This window comes from Mesoplodon bidens (assembly GCF_964165515.1).
Source record: "Mesoplodon bidens genome assembly, chromosome: 1".
NCBI classification, from domain to species: domain Eukaryota; kingdom Metazoa; phylum Chordata; class Mammalia; order Artiodactyla; family Ziphiidae; genus Mesoplodon; species Mesoplodon bidens.
This window is the reverse complement of record NC_138176.1, coordinates 184,302,711-184,321,477: the sequence shown is the minus strand read 5'-3', so window position 1 is coordinate 184,321,477 and position 18,767 is coordinate 184,302,711. Positions and strand designations below refer to the sequence as shown.

Sequence of the window (18,767 nt, the reverse complement as noted above, 5' to 3'; positions counted from 1 at the left end):
TCTTGAGCAATTCAACCCCAAACCCATTAGACTGGGGCTCTGCAAAGTAGGTGTCCCCGTAGGTGAGTGGGGGAAGAGCCACGGTAGCCTATGTGGGATGGCAGAACACCACTGGAGAAAAGTGTCTCTGCAGGGGATTGACGCAACTCAGGATGCAGGAGCCCCAGCAGTAAGAGAAGAGCCTCTGTGGAAGGGTAGAGGGGTAGCCCAGAGCAGGGTGTCATAGCCCAATCAAGGTGAGGAGGGCATTTGCAGAGGTGAGAGTGTGGTGGCCATTAGGGGAAACAGTTACATATAGGGGATTGGTCAAGTAAGTAAATATATTGAGGATAAGGGAGCCAGGTTTCTCACTTCTACAGAAACAAGTTACAGTTATATAAAGGGAGAAAATAAGAATGAGATATTGGCTTAGAATTGGGGATATTGGTGTAAACTCATGGCTGTCAATATAACAAAATAGATATAAAAAATAAAAACAAACACAGATATAAACACATGTATGTATATGTACATATGTCTGTTCTGAGGGTTTGGGAGCAGTGTCACCACTACAGCAAGCAGCCCACTAGTGCATAGATGTTCATTTCTAAATATTCTTCTCCACTAAAAGGAACCAGGGCTCTTGAGAGAAATAGATGATTCCAGTGATGGGGCAGGGAATGTACAATAAAGCTGGAGCATCTTGCGCCAGAAAGTAAGGGTGGGTTCAAAGAGTAATGGGAACATTTCTAAAGGACACATAAGTCATTGACTAAAATAGAATGAGTCATACTCATTCAAATGATATAAACAAATGGATGAATTGACTGCTTGAAAAGGAATGACTATTTAAATAGTCTTTAAGTATCTCCCTACAAAATATTTACTATTTATAAGGGGGAAAAGATGTAACCATGCACTGGAAAAGCCTGGCAGACACCACCTTAGTAAAGTGATCTAAGTTAACATCACCATTGATGGGACAAATTGAAATCATGCGTCATCTGATAGGATACAATGAGAAGAACACAGCATTGTTTCTGGAATACACGTACCAAAGACACATGACTTGAATCCAGTTATGAGGAAAGATCTAACAAACCTACACGGAGGAGCATTTTACAGAATAACTAACTTGTAATCTTCAAAAGGATCAAGGAAATGAAAATCAAGGGAAGGGTGAGGAACTGTTCCAGATTGAAGGAAACTAAAGAGACATGACAACTAAGCACAATGATTTACTCTGGACTAGATCTTTTACTATAAAAAAAATTATTGGAACAACTACTGAAACATGAATAAGTTCTGAGGATTAGAGGGTAGTAGAGGATCAACATTACTTTCCTAATTTTGGTGGTTGTATTATGGAAAATGTCCTCGTTTCTGGATAACACACACTAAGGCATTTAGGGAGACAAGAGGATTAAGCATCACGTTGGCAACTTATTCGCAAATGATTCAGGGAAGAAAAGTTTTTTGTTCTGTTCTTTCAACTTTTCTCTAGACTTGAGATTGTTTCCAAATAAAAAGTTTTTAAATATAGAAACAATCTAAATATCAAATAGCCTAGTAGACTTTCCATAATCTGGGTCCAACTTCTCTAACTTCATCTGTCACCAACCCACCAGGCGCCCATCCCAATGCTCATCTGCTTGGTCAATGTTCTCACACCCTACGCAGTGTAGTTCAATTCAGCTAGACCATATTTCATCCCTTTATGCACCTGAATGTTTTATTTTCTTTCAAGATTTGATTCAAAATTTTCCCCTAGAATATGGTTCTCTCTTCTCAGTGTGATTAGCTGTCCCTCCAGCTCTCACAGCATCTGGGGCTTCTCTTGATCTTACAGATCTCTTATTGTCATTAATGTACTCAACTCTCTTCCCCTCTGAGCTTCTTGAGACAGGGACTGTGTCTTCTTTATCCAACAATCCTCATTGTCTGACAGTGAGTAGATTCTCATAAATCTTTGTTAAATCAAAGGATAAATAAACAAATGAACTGGTCTTCTGCAAATACAATCAGTCCTTCCTCCACAATTCATTCTCAGTGGAATAGCCAGAGTGACTCATGCCTCTTTCTCCTGAAATGTCTCTCTAGGGCTCTCTACAAAGCTTAACATTGTGCCAGAGGCAAAGGGAAAATATTTAAGAGATTCAGATCCATTTTCATAGAGCAGGCTATGAAGGGTGAATTTGGAGCTGAGAGACAATAAATTAATAACTAGCATAGGGTCTATAGTAATTCTTTTAGGATTCACTAATTAATAGAGCATAAAGTGCCAAAGAGTAACTATAACTTCAGAAATACCTTAAAATATGTTGACATGTCTGAGTCACTATGCTTTTTTAACAGACAAATATTATTTGGTGAGCCTATGGTTTTGGAAATCTCTGGCACAACACCAAAGCCTTTGGGAACTGCTAGTCAAGAAGGTGGTGTACAAGTACCTTTGCATAGACATAATGCCCTTTACAATCTGCCTGTGTTATCTTCCCAGATTCCTTTCACAAGACTTTCTCTACATTCTTCCTACAGTCTAACCAAATCAGAATAACCTGGCAAATTCCTTCTCATCCTTCAAGACCCTATTCAAATTCTATCCTTTTTCCTGAGCTTTTCCTGACAACCCTAGCACAGTTATTCTCTCCATCTTCTCTATTCCCACTGAAGAAAATGTATAGAATGCATGCAAATTCCTTTTTGGGGGGGGATAGGGATAAATAGTTATAAACTTTCAAGCACTGTTCTAATTACTTTATACTTTATATGCTTTATACTTTATATACCTTATATACTTCATAAAATTCTTTATATAATTCTTAAAAACCTTAATAAGTGGCTACTACAATTAGTATCTCCATTTTGCAAATGAGGAAACAGAAGCTTAGGTTGTGTAATTCTCATTTAGCTATTGAGGAGCACAGCTGGAAAATGTACCCAGACCTGGGCAATTCCAAACCTCATGTACTAAACCATTATGCAATATATCCTTCCAATATTAGCACTTATCAGAGTGTATTGTAATATTTTAGTTTGCATACATGTTGCCTCCCTGGATAAAACTCTTTCAGAGACTGAATCTTATCCACCTTTGTATTCTCAGCATTTACACAGTGCCTGGAAAATAATAAGGGCTCAGTATTTTTTTTCTGGGGTGAATAAATAGCAATTGTACAGATAGCAGTTAAATATAAATCAAAGTACTTCCTGATTGAATATGAAAGTAATGGTACAGACAATAAGTGGTCTTAGAGGCTCTGAGAAAAGAAAGATCCATGTGTACTGTAGCATTCGTGAAGACTTCATTGTGGTCTGGAGCCAGACCTTCACTCAAAAAGAGAATTTGATCTGACAACAGGAAAAAAGATATAGGTGCAAAAGTCAAGGCAAAAAACCCTGCAATGAACATGATGTGTGTATGGTGCATGAGTGAACTCACCCTCAGTATAATGTAGAGAGAAACAAAGGCTGATATTGGGTCAGAAGGGTGGGGGCAATTTGCAGAGCATATTGGAAGTCATGTTGAGGGATTTGGATAGCATGGAAGAAAAGACTAAGAGCGTGACTTCTGCTTTCATGTGGAGTTTGCATTCCAGAACCACCAGTAGCTGGGTAATCTGGGAGTTTCCTAAATGTTCTAAAATTCTTCTGGCCTTGAAGACACCACCACCTCAGAGCTGATGGCCATGGATGGTGGGCCCTTGGGCCACATCTCCTATGAGCTGTTTGCAGACAAATTTCCAAACACAGCAGAAAACGTCTGTGCTCTGAGCACCGGGGAGAAAGGATTTGGTTGTAAAGCTTCCTGTTTTCACAGAATTATTCCGGGATTTATGTGTCAGGGTGATGACTTCACACACCATAATGGCACTGGTGGCAAGTCCATCTCTGGGGAGAAATTTGATGAGACTTTCATCCTGAGTCATACCAGTCCTGGCACCTTGTCCATGGCAAGTGCTGGATCCAACACAAACGATTACCAGGTTTTTATCTGCACTGCCAAGACTGAGCAGTTGGATGGCAAGCATGTGGTCTTTGGCAAGGTGAGAGAGGACATGAATATTTTGGGAGTCATAGAGTGCTTGCGGCCCAGGAATGGCAAGACCAGCAAGAATATCGCCATTGCTGACTGTGGACAAATCTAATAAATTTGACTTGTAGGAAAAAAAAAATCTTCCAGTTGTACAATTGAATATTTACAGGACTCTTCTGAGGATTAAAATAATTAATCCATGTAAAAAAGAACTTAGTGTAACAGTCAGCACAGAGCAAATACTCAGTATATATTAGTGGTTAATGTTGTAATTATTGAATATTATTAATGGGAGCCACATTCTAGAACCACATGATATTAGTAATATTCTAGAAATCTTAATCCTTCTGTAGGAATGGGGGAACCTGGAACTTGAAGACAAGTTAGGGGACTATTGAAATAATCTTGGCCTATAGTTAAAAAAATTTTTTTGATTACAACAATGAGAATGAAAAGAAGTAACTCTGAGAAATGAGTTTAAGAAAAAAAATTATAGAATTCACAAAGTAATTGCAGTTGAGGGGCACAGAAAATGGAGGCATTAAAAAATAACTTCAGTGTTTTACACTCTTGAGCTCAAGAAATGTAGATTCCATTGGAAAAAATACAGACAATGGGAGAAAATCTAATTGAGGGGAATAAAATGATACTGGATTTGAGGAGGAGGAGACAATTGGAAATCCATGGAAAATATCTAATCTGACTGAAGAGATAAAGGATTGGAGTTTAGTTAAATGAATAAGACAGCAAGTATACATTTAAAAAATTATCCAAATAAAGGTAATTAAAGTAGTAAAAATCGATAAACTTTCTTCTTTAAAAAAAATTATGTCATGGGGCAAAACCAAAGTTTGACACATTGGGAACATCCAGAGTTAAATTATGGAAGAAAGAAGAAGAGCCAATGAAGGGAAAATGTTCTCAGAGGCAAGAGGAAGACAGGGTAGAGCCCTGCTATGAGCAAGATATGCTATGTGTTCTGAGAGGCAATATTAGGCATGAGAGCAGGCCATTATATAGACTACTTTTAGTAACGTGATGATGAATGGCCATCTGAGGAATGAGAAGAAAGCTGATACAAGAAGACCTTCTCTGTAAAAAATAAAGAATGAGGCAAGGTCATTTGCTGAGAATGATGGAAGAAGATGGAGCTGAGTGCTTAGTTGGGACCTTGGAAGAAAAGATATGAAATTCTTGAATTGGGTAATTTGAGGAGAGTTTATAGAGTTGTGAGCAAGGATTAGGAAGGAAAAGGGAAGGTACGTTACCCCAGGGCTAGTGGTTGAGAAAACTATTACCATCCCTGGGCCTGGAGAAGAGAGAGGAGAGAGCAGTTACTGGGACCTAGAGAAAGCTGTTTGGAGAGGACCACTTGGCAGGAGCTGTGGCCTTTAGGTAAAGGGACATAGCCAACCTGCAGGAACTGGTAAGGAGGGAGCTGGGGGAATAAGTGGTCTGACCTCACTCTCCTCTTGCCCTCTAGATTTCAGGTAAAGCCATTAGCTGAACCAAGCTGGAAGCTAGAGGGCCAGGGGGCCAGATTCTTACAATCTCATGGATCAGCTTCCTACAGCACAGAGCAGGATAGATACCGAGGGAAATGGATCCAGCATGACTGCTTACAAAGAGTGGGAAAGGTTTGGCAGTGTCACTGTCAGAACAGGGACGGGGAGCCAAGGGATGAAAAAGAATTGCCAAGTTTCTCTAGAAGATCTGGTTGATGCTAGTCAGTACTTTAAAATAAAGGCACTACAGAAGAAATTAACAAAACATTGTAAATCAAAAATATTTTTTTAATTTTAAAATAAAATAAAGGTACTTTTATCTTATTACAAGGATCATATGTAGCCATTGTAGAAAATTTCAGAAGTGTTAAAATCAAAAAAGAAAATGAAAACTACCCCAAATCCTACTCTCTAATTGTAATCACTTCTAAAATTTTTGAATATACTCCCATTCTTTTTTACATGCACCCACACAAAAAATTTTTTAAAAACAAAATGAGATTACATTTTATTTTTACATTACATTCAGGGGTGTACACCCTGAAATCATCTAAAGTTCTTTGGAAATAATAAGGAACAGAAACCAAATCAGATCAACTTAAGTATTAATTAATTAATTAAATATTTATTGACTGCCTACCATGTATAAGGAATTTCATAGCAGTTAAAAAAACAGATTAGCTTTGTGATTTCATGGAATTTACACACTAGTGGAGAGAGACAGACAATAAGCAAATAAACAAACCCTGCATAATATTTTAGGGGGTCATAAATGCTGTAAGAAAATTAAGCTGGTAAAGGAATAGAAGCTGATACAGTTGTCCAGGTGAGAAACAGCGGCTTGGACTAGGAAGGTAATAAGGGAAGTAGAGAGCTAGAGTTGGATTCTGGATGTATTTCAAGGCAGAGCTGACAGATTTGCTGATGAGGGCACACAGGGATTCTGATTGCCCCTTCAAATCCATCCCCTACTCCTTCCTGGAGACTGGAAACCTGACCTCCGCAGACCACACATCTGGAATCTCCTGTCCTCCTTTGGTTGGGTTCAGACAGTGAAATGAACTGAAAGGAAATTGGAGGGCAGGAGGAGAGCAAGACAGAAATATTTACTCTCCTGGCGCCTGCCCTGCCAGGCTACAGTTTGGCAGCCACCTTCTATGACCACAGCTCTTGCTGGTTCCGGTAAACCCTTCTCACCCCTGCCTCCTGCCAGCCTTGGGTAGTGGCTTCTCACTGTGACTCCCCCTTGGGTGCTTCACCATTTCTTATTACCTTCCCTTAACCTGACCACACATTTGTAATTAATCCATTGAATTTTTCTCAGATACCACTTTTAGTGTGCTATCTGTATCCTGCCGGGACACTGAGTGACACAGGATGTGGAAAGAAAAAAAAAAGTCAAAGATGTCTCCGAAGTTTCTGGTCTGAGCAACTGGAAGAATAGGGCTGCTATTTACTGAATTGGGGAAGAAATCAATAGTGTAAAATGAATTCATTAGAAGGATATGGGGTAGTTCACAGAATGGAATAAAAGGCAGAAATGTAAAGCAGCAAGTTGAAGTTCCTGGCCTGCTGAGAGCTCAGGATGGAAGTTGGCAGTGATTGGTTAGAGCTCCTAAAGGGAAAATGGGCTCAAAGCCCTCCATTGAAGGGAAGGGGCCAGAGGTCAGCTCTTACTGCTTGAAGGTGGAAATAAAGCTATTGTTGACTGCTTGCCTGGGCTACATTTAGCATGCTTGGGGCCTCGAGGAAACCAGAGACTGCTAAACATCCTTCAATGCACACGACAACTCTTTCACAAAGAACTACTCAGCCCAAAACATCAGGAGTGCTGAAGCTGAGAAACCCTTCTCTGTATGAAGGCTGCCTCGTGTTTCAGTTTCTGTCTTAGAAGACAAATCAGATTACTCTAGATCCAGGGCCTCAAACTCTATTGGAAACCAATTTTAAAAGCGACAGTGGCATATATATGGGTACTGTCCAAATAGGCTCTGCAAGCAGAGGCACTACCTTTGGAAATTTTTGTTTGAAAGCCTAGAGTGGAACTTGACGACACTATGGCAAAGTGCAACTGTGCAAACAGACACAGCCCCACTCAGTGTAGCGCAGGCTTATTCATGGTTTAAATAGAGCACTCTGTATGTGCTCAAGTTTGCAATTGAAATTAATAAGGTTGTAAATCACGTTACAGGTTTAAAACTCATGCAGGAACCTTTCCAGGCAGCAGAGAGCTATGGTATTGTCTAATGACAGGTTCTGAAGCAGGCCTGCAACAGGGCTGCATTCATTGGGCACAATATGCTTTTTGTGTTCCAAGGATTCTCCTGGGACACCCTGACTTACCTGGAGTAGGTAGACAGTTTCACTGGAGAAAGCAGCCTAGGCTCCGAACTCGCTTTTGTCCTTAGCACAAAGGCAGGACTGAGAACCTGGGTCTGGCCCAGGACCAGGGAGGCACGGAGAGCAGATTAAGAAGGTGAACTTTGCAAATGAGCCACAGAGCCTCAGGGCTTGGATGGCTCAGTTGTCCCCTAATGTTCTGGCAGAGAGAAACATTTTTTATAAAGTAAGAAAGATTTTTTTTCTTTTTTTTCCATTTGGAGGTAGAAAGTTTTCTGTCTAAAATAAATAAGAAAGCTCCGTTCTAGAGAACTCTGTATGCTTGGCTGCCCTACGCCCCACCACCTTCTTAGAATCTGATTCCCAACTGATAGCTCTGCCCTTTATTTTCGAGGGCCAGGAAGGAACCAGTTCGGGGTAGAAATTATGCAGCTATGTCCCAAGAGTTTGAGCTCTAATTATCAGAAAAGTGTGATAATTCTATAGTTTTCCCCATCTCATTTTGCTACCTCTGAAAGTCCCCTAAATTTACTTAACAGTATTGTGTCTCCCTAAAGCTATAAAGTCAGGCTATATTTTTTTCCTTAACACAAGAATGTTTTAATTGTAAATGTGAATTCTACAGAGATTGTGCTTGAGTACTACAGTTTAGGCAATCAAATTAGTTCTGCAATTTAATTCAGTAAACTCCATTAACTGATATTTTTCTATCAGATATAATATAATAATAAATATGTAGGTGATCTCTTCAGATATATATGTTTTGAACTTTACGCATATTAAAAATCAGTTAATATGATAAGACCATTAATTCACTCACAAAAGTGTTCTTAACTCATGAGATTAACCAAAGTTTATTTATACTGTTAGTAAATTGCTCTCTGTGTGTGTATGCATTATACAGGTACATAACCACTTTGTGAAACACTTATTTCATAAAATACAATCATCATAGTAATATTTGGAGTAATTTTTTAAAATTAGTCTCATTTTTTAAAAGTTACATTTAGTATTCATATGTTTACTTCTTATTTTGATATGGAAAAATGACATCCTTGGGGCATTTTCTCCTCCAAATAATGTAAATATCCTGGAAATATTATGATATTCATTATTATCTTTTTCAGCTTTTGATTTTCCTTCTCTTCATTGGTTTATTCTTTCTGGTTATAAAACAGCTAAATAAAAATATAAACTTATGATGAATTCCCATTAAACCTTGTATACAAAATTTATATCCTTTCTTTCATACAGCAATAATAATTGAAATTCCTAGTAAATGCACACACAAAAATATATCATTAAAATCTTATTTAATTCACTACAGTAGTCATTTCATTCATCTCAAAACATGGTTTTCAGACTACCTGAGGATGCAGGTGCTAACATGCATCCTCACCTCAGAAATTTTGAGGATCTCACCTCAGAAATTCTGATTTAGTAAGTCAGGAGTGGACCCAGGAATCTGTTTTCTGTTTTTTGTCTCTCAGTGTAGCAAGTGAGTAGCACTCTCCATCATTTTTAACATGTGTGGGGGTTTTCTAGCTTAATTGAGGTATAACTGACAAATAAAATTGTAATATATTAAAAGTGCACAACGTGATTTGATATATGTGTACATTGTGAAAAGATTCTTACACTCAAGTTAATTAGCACATCCATCACCTCACATATTTACCTTTTTTCTGGGGGCAGAGGAGAGGTGAAAACATTTAAGTTCTACTATCTCGTCAAATTTTAATTACACAATACAGTATTATCAACCATAGTGACCATGTTATACACTAGATCCTCAAGCCTTATTCATCTTATAACTGAAAGTTTGTACCCTTTTACCAAACTCTCCCCAATTTCCCCATACTGCAGCCCCTGGCAACCACCATTCTACTCTCTGTTTCTATGGGTTCTAATTATGTTTTAGATTCCACAAATAAGTGATACTATGCAGTATTTGTCTTTATCTGATTTATATCACTTAGCATAATTCCCTCCAGGTTCATCCATGTGGTCACAAAAGGCAGGATTTCCTTCTTTTTTAAAGGCTGAATAGTATTCCACTGCGTGTGTGTGTGTTTGTGTGTGTGTGTGTGTGTGTATCACATTTTCCTTATCCACCATCTCTTTATGGACACTTAGGTTGTTTCCATACCGTAGTTATTGTGAATATTGCTGTAATGAACATGGGAACATATCTCTTCAGGATAATGATTTTGTTTCCTTTGCATACATACCCAGAAGTAGGATTGCTGGATATGGAAGTTCTATTTTTAATTTCTTGAGGAACCTACATTTTTGCTTTCTATAGTAGCTGTACCAAACTACATTCCCACCAACAGTGTACAAGTGTTCCCTTTTCTCCACATCCTCACCAGCATTTTTTATCTCATCTTTTTGATAATAGATATCCACATCCTCACCAGCATTTGTTATCTCATCTTTTTGATAATAGATATCCTAACAGGTGTGAGGTGATATCTCATTGTGGTTTTGATTTGCATTTCTCAGATGATTAGTGATGCTGAACACCTTTTCATGTACCTGTGGGTCATTTGTAGTTCTTCTTTGGAAAAATATCTATTTGGGCCCTTTGCCCATTTTTTAATTGGACTATTTGGGGGTTTTTTGACATTGAACTGAGTTCTTTGTATATATTGGATATTAATCCCTTATGGATATGTGTTTTGCAAATATTTTCTTCCATTCTGTAGGTTGCCTTTTCATCTTGCTGGTGGTTTCTTTTGCTGTGCAGAAACTTTTTAGTTTGATGTAGTCCCATTTGTTTATTTTTGCTTTTTTTGCCTTTGCTTTTGGTGTCAAATTCAAAAAATCATTGCCAAGACCAACGGCAAGGAGTTTCCCCCCTATGTTTTCTTCTAAGAGTTTTACAGTTTCAGGTCTTACATTCAAGTCTTTAATCCATTTTGAGTTGGTTTTTGTGTGTGGTTTAAGATACGGGTCCAGTTTCACTCTTTTGCATGTGGCTATCTGGTTTTCCCAACACCATTTATTAAAGAAATATTCTTTTCTCATTATAAATTCTTGGTGCCTTTGTCAAAAATTAATTAACCAGGGACTTCCTTGCTGGCACAGTGGTTAGGAATACACCTGCCAGTGCAGAAGACATGGGATTGAGCCCTGGTCTAGGAAGATCCCACATGCCATGGAGCAGCTAAGCCTGTGAGCCACAACTACTGAGCCTGCATATCACAACTACTGAAGCCCACGTGCCTAGGGCCTGTGCTCCACAACAAGAGAAGCCACCACAATGAGAAGCCTGTGCACTGCAAGGAAGAGCAGCACCCACTTGCCACAGCTAGAGAAAGCCCACACACAGCAACAAAAACCCAATACAGCCAAAAATAAATAAAATTTTTTTTAAAATTAATTAACCAAATATGCATGGGTTTATTTATGGGCTTTCCATTCTGTTCCATTCATCTATGTGTCTGTTTTTATGCCAATACCATGTTGTTTTAATTACTATACCTTTGTAATGTAGTTTGAAATCAGGTGAGGCCTCCAAGCTTTGTCTTTTTTTCTCAGAATTGCTTTGGCTCTTTGGGGTCTTTTGTGGTTCCACACAAATTTTATACTCTTTATTCTATTTCTGTGAAAAATGCCATTGGAATTTCAATAGGGATTGCATTGAATTTGTAGATCACTCTGAGTAGTACGGACATTTAAACAATATTAATTATTTCAATCCATGAACACAAAATATCTTTCCACTTCTTTGTGTCTTCTTCAATTTCTTTCATCAGTGTTTTACAGTTTTCAGTGTATAGCTCTTTCACTCCTTGTTTAAATTTATTCCTAAATATCTTGTTCTTTTTGATGCTAGCATAAATGGGATAGTTAATTTCTCTTTCCAAGAGTTCATTTTTAGTATATAGAAATGCAACTGACTTTTGTATATTGATTTTGTATCCTGCAACTTTACTGAATTTATTTATCAGTTCTAGCAGGTTTTTTGGTGGAGTCTTTAGGGTTTTCTATATGTAATATTATGTCATCTGCAAACAGAGACCATCTTACTTCTTCCTTTCTGATTTGGATGCCTTTTATTTCTTTTGCTTACCTAATTGCTCTGTCTAGGATTTCCAGTACTATGTTGAATAAAAATAGTGAGAATGGGGCTTCCCTGGTGGCGCAGTGGTTGAGAGTCCGCCTGCCAATGCAGGGGACGTGGGTTCATGCCCCGGTCCGGGAGGATCCCACATGCCACAGAGCGGCTGGGCGCATGAGCCATGGCTGCTGAGCCTGCACGTCCGGAGCCTGTGCTCCGCAATGGGAGAGGCCACAGCAGTGCGAGGCCTGCGTACTGCGAAAAAAAAAATAGTGAGAATGGGTATCTTTGTCTAGAAATCTGTATTTTAATAAAATTACCATATTTTATGCCCAATGAAATTTAAGAACCATTTATTTAAAAGATACCTGTTGTGGGGGTTTTTTGTCATTTGAAATAGAGAATCAATTTCATACTTAATTTTGTCTTGATAATTTTATATCTTTTCTTCAAAAAAAGTCTCAAACTATATAAACTTCAAGCCCCACAGAAACCTCAATCTATTCCTGCTGTAGATAAATTTGTAACATATACTTTTGTGTTTCTAAATGGTACCCATAGATAATTTAAAGGAACATGGTGGAAAACATGGAAGATTTCAAAAGGAGATATGAAGAAGCAATATCCAAAATAAGAAATAATCCAGGGATTTAAGTGCTCCACATTTCCAGAAGTTGATACCAATTTAGAAGGGTCTACAGCTGCCAATTCTTGAACATGAGTGCATGAAGGCAACAGGCAGCAAGTTAGCTGGTCGGGGGAGAAGTTGACCTATAGTACCCTTTGAAGGATCACCCCCTGGTACCAGTTATGGTACAGTATTTGGTCAGATGACATTTCACAACTAACCAGATGTTTAAATCTCACATCATCACAGGACTGACTCTGTTCAGCCCAATTCTGGACTTGGGTTAAAAATATTAAAAAGGTTATGTCTTTCTAGGTATATTGGTCATCTTTCCACCCATTCTCAGAGAATCTGCCTTCTTTGCTTTGGTCATGATTGTTTCAGGTGACTCCACTTTCTTAGCCACAACCAGGAAAACAGGAGTAAACACCTGATTCAGGCTGAGTCCGTTAGATGTTCTCATTTCAGAAGTTGAACCAAAGTACAGAGATTGAAGCTGTTCGTATTGTACAGAGGAGTTCTCAGCAGTGGGAACAACGGTGCAGACATTAGGCTGTGACAAATCAAAGCCTCAGGTGAGAACTGTGGGAGAGTGAACCTCAAAAAGCTTTGGAGACATCAGAAATGGATGGGATAGAGGAGGAGGAGCAAGTGGACACATGCAGAGAAGCAGAGATGAGAGATCATCTGATCCCAGGAAGAGTAGCCGTTGGATGACTTTCTACTTCTCAATAAATATCCTTTCCACCTATACTCATAATGCTGAGTTGAGGGAATTTCTGTTCCCTTCAGCAGAGATCCCTAATGGAGATATGGTGTACTCATCAGCCACAGTTTTTTGAGTAGTTAAGGAAGGAAGTACACATCCTGTGGAACGCGCTAAAGACTTCAGGCTTCCTGTGGGATGCAAGTAGAGTGTTGAAGCTCAGCCTTGTGGGCATTGAAGAAGCAGAAGGTTGAGGGTCAACAGGGCATGCAGCTAGGATGATGAGGACCCTGAACAGGAAGACTCTATACCTACAAAAATTAAAGTGGAGGGCATTCAAATGTATGGAGATTTTAGCTACATTAGCAAAGGGGCACATTCAGCTTCATAGTCTTACTTGCATTGGTTATATCTTTAATATGTTATAGAGTTAATGTACATTCAAAGTATGGTGACTAAAGAGTGATAATCTGGCTCTTTGTGGCAGTACAGAGGTTACACTTTTTGCAGGGAATACACTTTTTGCAGGGAAGTCAGCATAGGTATGACCATGGCACAGTGGACTAAGATCAAATCAAAAAGTTTTTCTTTACTTTTTTCTTACTACCTCCACCCCCCAGCCCCTGCTCCCAATACTAGTAAGAATATCAAGGGAACTAAGATGGAAGTTATGCATCAGCCAAAACACCAAATGCTAGTCGTTGCTTTTTAAAAAACAATATTTTAAGAGATCTAGAACATATTAGTGTGGGGCAGAGTTTGCTAACTGTCTTCTCAATACCCTTTATTTCCCATACTACTAATAATACTTTAACCTGGATCCAAATATAGCTAAAGACTGCATAGGAAATAGAATGTAAGGAGAAGTGTTGTATGCAACTTCTGGGTTAGGTGCTTCCTTCCCTCCTTTCCCTCCAAACGGGCTGGCATCAGGAGTGGTGGTGAGCTAGCTATTCTCAGACACAAAAATGAAGCCAACTCCCTAAGGATGGGAAAACAACAAGATAGACAAGGCTCTATACTATAGGGCCACCACTTTGGTGTCTTTTTTTTTTTTTGCGGTACGCGGGCCTCTCACTATTGTGGCCTCTCCCGCTGCGGAGCACAGGCTCCGGACGCACAGGCTCAGCGGCCATGGCTCACGGGCCCAGACACTCTGCGGCATGTGGGATCTTCGCGGACTGGGGCACGAACCCGTGTCCCCTGCATCGGCAGGCGGACTCTCAACTACTGCACCACTACGGAAGCCCCTGGTGTCTGATTTTTGAGTCTGTTGTTTCAACAGCCTAGCCAGCATCCTAAATAAGGCCATCATTATGCAGACCTTTCAGGTGATTCTCTCCACATATATTGGAACCTGACACAAATCTAGGAGAAGAGCACAGCATATTTTTGGAGAGGTGATAGACATCCCGCTGCACAGTGAACCTGTGCAGGGCAATAAACGAGGGCAGTAAACAGAGGTCTGGGCAGTGAGACAGATCCACTAAGCTCTCAGCAGGATCTTAGAATAAAAGAGTGTTTAAGAATACCTAAGAAAATGGGAACTCTAAGTATTTCCTAAGAATATATATGAAAAGTGTGATGAGATATACAACTGTAAGTTCAGTATGACTATATAAGGAGAATAAGGAAATGAGAATAAAAGCACAAAATAGCTGACAAGAGACAGAGTTTCCTGATGATGATAGTGCTTTGATTTTTCCCTAAGGGAAGAAATAATTTGGGAATCTCCCAAACTGTGCAATCTAGTAAAGCATAAGGCCAAGTTTCTAGCTATTAGAAAAGCAATAGGAAGTATTTGTTTTACTTATGTCAGAAAAATTTCACACCAGACCACTGGAAAATGGTAGACTAGCCTGTGAATTTTGGGGCATTTGCTTCCTTTCATCTGGTCTACTCCAATCCTGAAGAATAGTAAGTACAAGCCTAAACCAATGTAGGACCAGATCAAAAATGTCCTCCAAATTAAGAGCTCTATGACTTCCTGGATGATTTCATTCCAGACGTATACAGAAATTTCTAATTTTGCTGCACAAAATATTTGTAGAGTTGTTCCCAATTTTCCCATAAAATTACCATTACTGCATATTTTCCAAAAGGCATACGCGTTTTTGTAACATTTTCGCCTGGTTTTGTGGTCAGCTTGATATTTCAATTCAGTCCGAGGCCTTGTAGACAGCTGATGCTCAGTAAACATTTGGCTATTTGTTTACTGAGTCAGATAGAGTCTCACATAACTCCAGCTTTTACTAGTAACCGTGGCTGGCAAAATCAACTGACGCCAGCATCGGTCTGTACCATACAATGTACCATGTCGTGTTTAAATGTGCCTTTGAGAATTGATTGCACTCTGAGTCTCAAAGAATTTGAAAGTTACTTAAAATTCTCTTTTTAAAATGCCTACTCGTGGAAGAAGAAAGAGAGACTCTACTGAAAAGACATAATTTCATTGACTTACCAGCAAGTACAACCTGGAAAGATGTTGCTCTGGCCAAGATACTTCATCCCAGGAAATAATTCTTCCCAGGAGCTTCTCTGAGGGTCTTATTTAGAATAGAGGCTTGACAAAAGAAGCTATGGAATGATAGTAAATAACATTTTATAAGAACCCAGGTAACTCTGAAGAACTGAGTTGTCCCATCTAACTGAATTCAAAAATGTTGTATTTACAAAATTATATACAAAAATGTTTCTCATAAGAAAAAGAAAAACTTAGAAAATTGAATAATAAAGACTGATTTCAAATTTAATATTAAAATTAAAAAGCCAATTAAAATTATGAAAGTGAAAAAAATGTAATCTTCAGATACAATGTTTTTTCTTTATCTCTGTCTTAGCTAACCATAATATTAAATGAAAAGTCATAGTACTATTTACATTAATAAGTCTATGAATGAATAATTATGTTTATTGAAAATGGAATTTTATGTTTCTACTTCTTTGTCAACAGAAAGTGAATTTTTCTCTTAAAAAGTAAAAGTTACATTTAACATGGGCGCTGTCTTTACTTACATACATTAGAAAGTAGGGCCACCAGAGGATCTACCGGGCCTTCAGATAGAGAAAATACTTTGGAACTCAAGAGTGGTCTCCACAGGAAGGGAGCAGAGGAGGGACAGAGGCTGCCCCCTAATTTCTTTGGAGTGACCCAGAGTGGGTAGGGAGCTCACCTGAATAGCTACAAGTTAAAGAGTCAAAACACTTTAGGGGTTGATGAAGTAATGTCACATTTAATATTACCGGATTCAGTATCCACAGAAGTTGATGAGAGCCTAAGAGCTAAGAACCATAAGGAAATGTGTCAACATAAAATGCAACATTGTGAGCTCTATAAACATAGAAAGCAAGACCACCCTACTTACAAATTCACTGAAAGGACTGTAGCACCAGCAGAGAGAGGCCCCCTTCTTCACTTCACCCCACCTTTACCTATAACAACATAGATGTTGACCGCAAGGGACCTAATCGAACATCAATCAGCCATTGGGAAGGGATGATTTTAAGTACAAACTGTCAGGCAGTGACCCCCATGTGTCATGCAGAGGTCAGTAGACACCTGAAGAGCCAGCAGGGCAGCTGTGCCAAAGCAACCAGGCAGAGACAAAAAGATGGGATTCTTTTAAAGACTGGCAAAGAGATCAAGTTAACTCTTCTAGGACCTGCCAAGGGAAAAGAGGAACTTGGAGTGCTGGGAGAATTGAGGTGCCAGTAATTACACAGGGGGAGCTCAGAGTCAGCACTGTTGTCATGACACTTACCCCTTCGGTTACCCCCTCAAGCTGCTGTGGAAGCTGGGGATAGGTACTGATTACAGCACACTTCACTGAATTTTGTGTTTGTTTTTGTTTTTTGTTTTTTTACTGAACTTTTTAATGTAAAATTGTTGACTCAATACAAAAAAGGCCCTGTACTCAAAAGAATCTTTTGAAAACCTTTCCTATTCTTGATTTTTACTCTAATCTAACTCTTAACATTAGGGATAATTTTAGTATTATGATAAAGGATCCTGGCATTGTTAGCATAGGAAATTGCATTTTGTCTTGCTTCCTTTGTTTAGCGTATATCAAACTTATAAAAATCAACATACGCTCTCTGACACTATCATTTTATAAATTCAATTTGAATTTAGTGACGAATGAGAACTTAGTGAATAACCCCTTGGTTTTTGAACAGTTTTTTGTTTTTTGTTTTTTTATTATTATTATTATTTACATCTTTATTGGAGCATAATTGCTTTACAATGGTGTGTTAGTTTCTGCTTTATAATAAAGTGAACCAGTTATACATATACATATGTTCCCATATCTCTTCCCTTTTGCGTCTCCCTCCTTCCACCCTCCCTATCCCACCCCTCTAGGTGGTCACAAAGCACCGAGCTGATCTCCCTGTGCTATGTGGCTGCTTCCCACTAGCTATCTACTTTACATTTGGTAGTGTATATATGTCCACGCCACCCTCTCACTTTTTTTATTTTTGCGGTATGCGGGCCTCTCACTGTTGTGGCCTCTCCCGTTGCGGAGCACAGGCTCCAGACGTGCAGGCTCAGTGGCCATGGCTCACGGGCCCAGCCTCTCCGCGGCATGTGGGATCTTTCCGAATTGGGGCATGAACCCGTGTCCCCTGCATCGTCTGGCGGACTCCCAACCACTGCGCCACCAGGGAAGCCCTGAACAGTTTTAAAAACTAAAGCAGTAATATATTTTAAAGGCAAAGGCAAAGAGCAAGATACTTACACATACAAGATATATGTATAAACATAAAAGCAATACTATTAGTAACATCGATAGCCTTGTTTTTTTCATATGGACAAGACAGTTTCTATGACCTTAACTGTAACTTTCTACAGTAAGGAATATGGTACATATATTATAATGTATGCAGGAGTAGCTGTCAAAGGAAGTCTGTTCTATATTCAACAATTTTCTGGTTAAAAAAAAACTGACTTGGCATTCAAATTAATCTTTTAATATTCATTACCTATTTATACGTAGATTGTAAATTCCTGATAGTGGTCAGGAGGCCAAGTTGCAATGGACCTGTAAAAACTGATCAGTGGGCCTCTCTGAGAGGTCTGAAGGAGGAGATCTGTTATTGTGGGAGGAAGGGAAGGTCCATAGAAAACTGCAGTTTCTTCAGCATAAAGCTTGATTTCTCTCACTATATTTCTCCAGCATTATCTTTCCTCCTTACCCAACATTATCCTTAAGCATTCAGAAGACATTTTGGATTCAGGAATGGAAATTATCTTATACTTGAGAGTAGTGGATTTCAGGTATGTATTTTTTCACTTTAAAATGCAAGTGGTTATAAGTATAAATATGATTTAAGTCAAAATTAGCAGATCATTTTCTAAGATTTACATCAAAATTAGCTGGGTTGATCCAAAGAGTATTTCATATGGTCAGATCTTTGGGTCTTAGTTTCCACTATCACACAGTTCAAATGAGCAACATATTAAGAATAGCTTTCTGAAATATGCAAAGGAACACAACTAAAAGGATACT

General features: G+C 38.8%; 1 protein-coding gene across 1 annotated transcript; it reads left to right on the top strand.

The window, feature by feature from the left end:
• Window positions 1-3,668: 3,668 nt before the first annotated feature.
• Window positions 3,669-4,127, top strand: LOC308615596 (peptidyl-prolyl cis-trans isomerase A-like; the record flags this gene model as incomplete). Its single annotated transcript, XM_081231184.1, has 1 exon — window positions 3,669-4,127. One exon carries the CDS (start codon window positions 3,669-3,671, stop codon window positions 4,125-4,127), a length of 459 nt encoding a protein of 152 aa, XP_081087310.1.
• Between the last annotated feature and the right edge of the window lie 14,640 nt (window positions 4,128-18,767).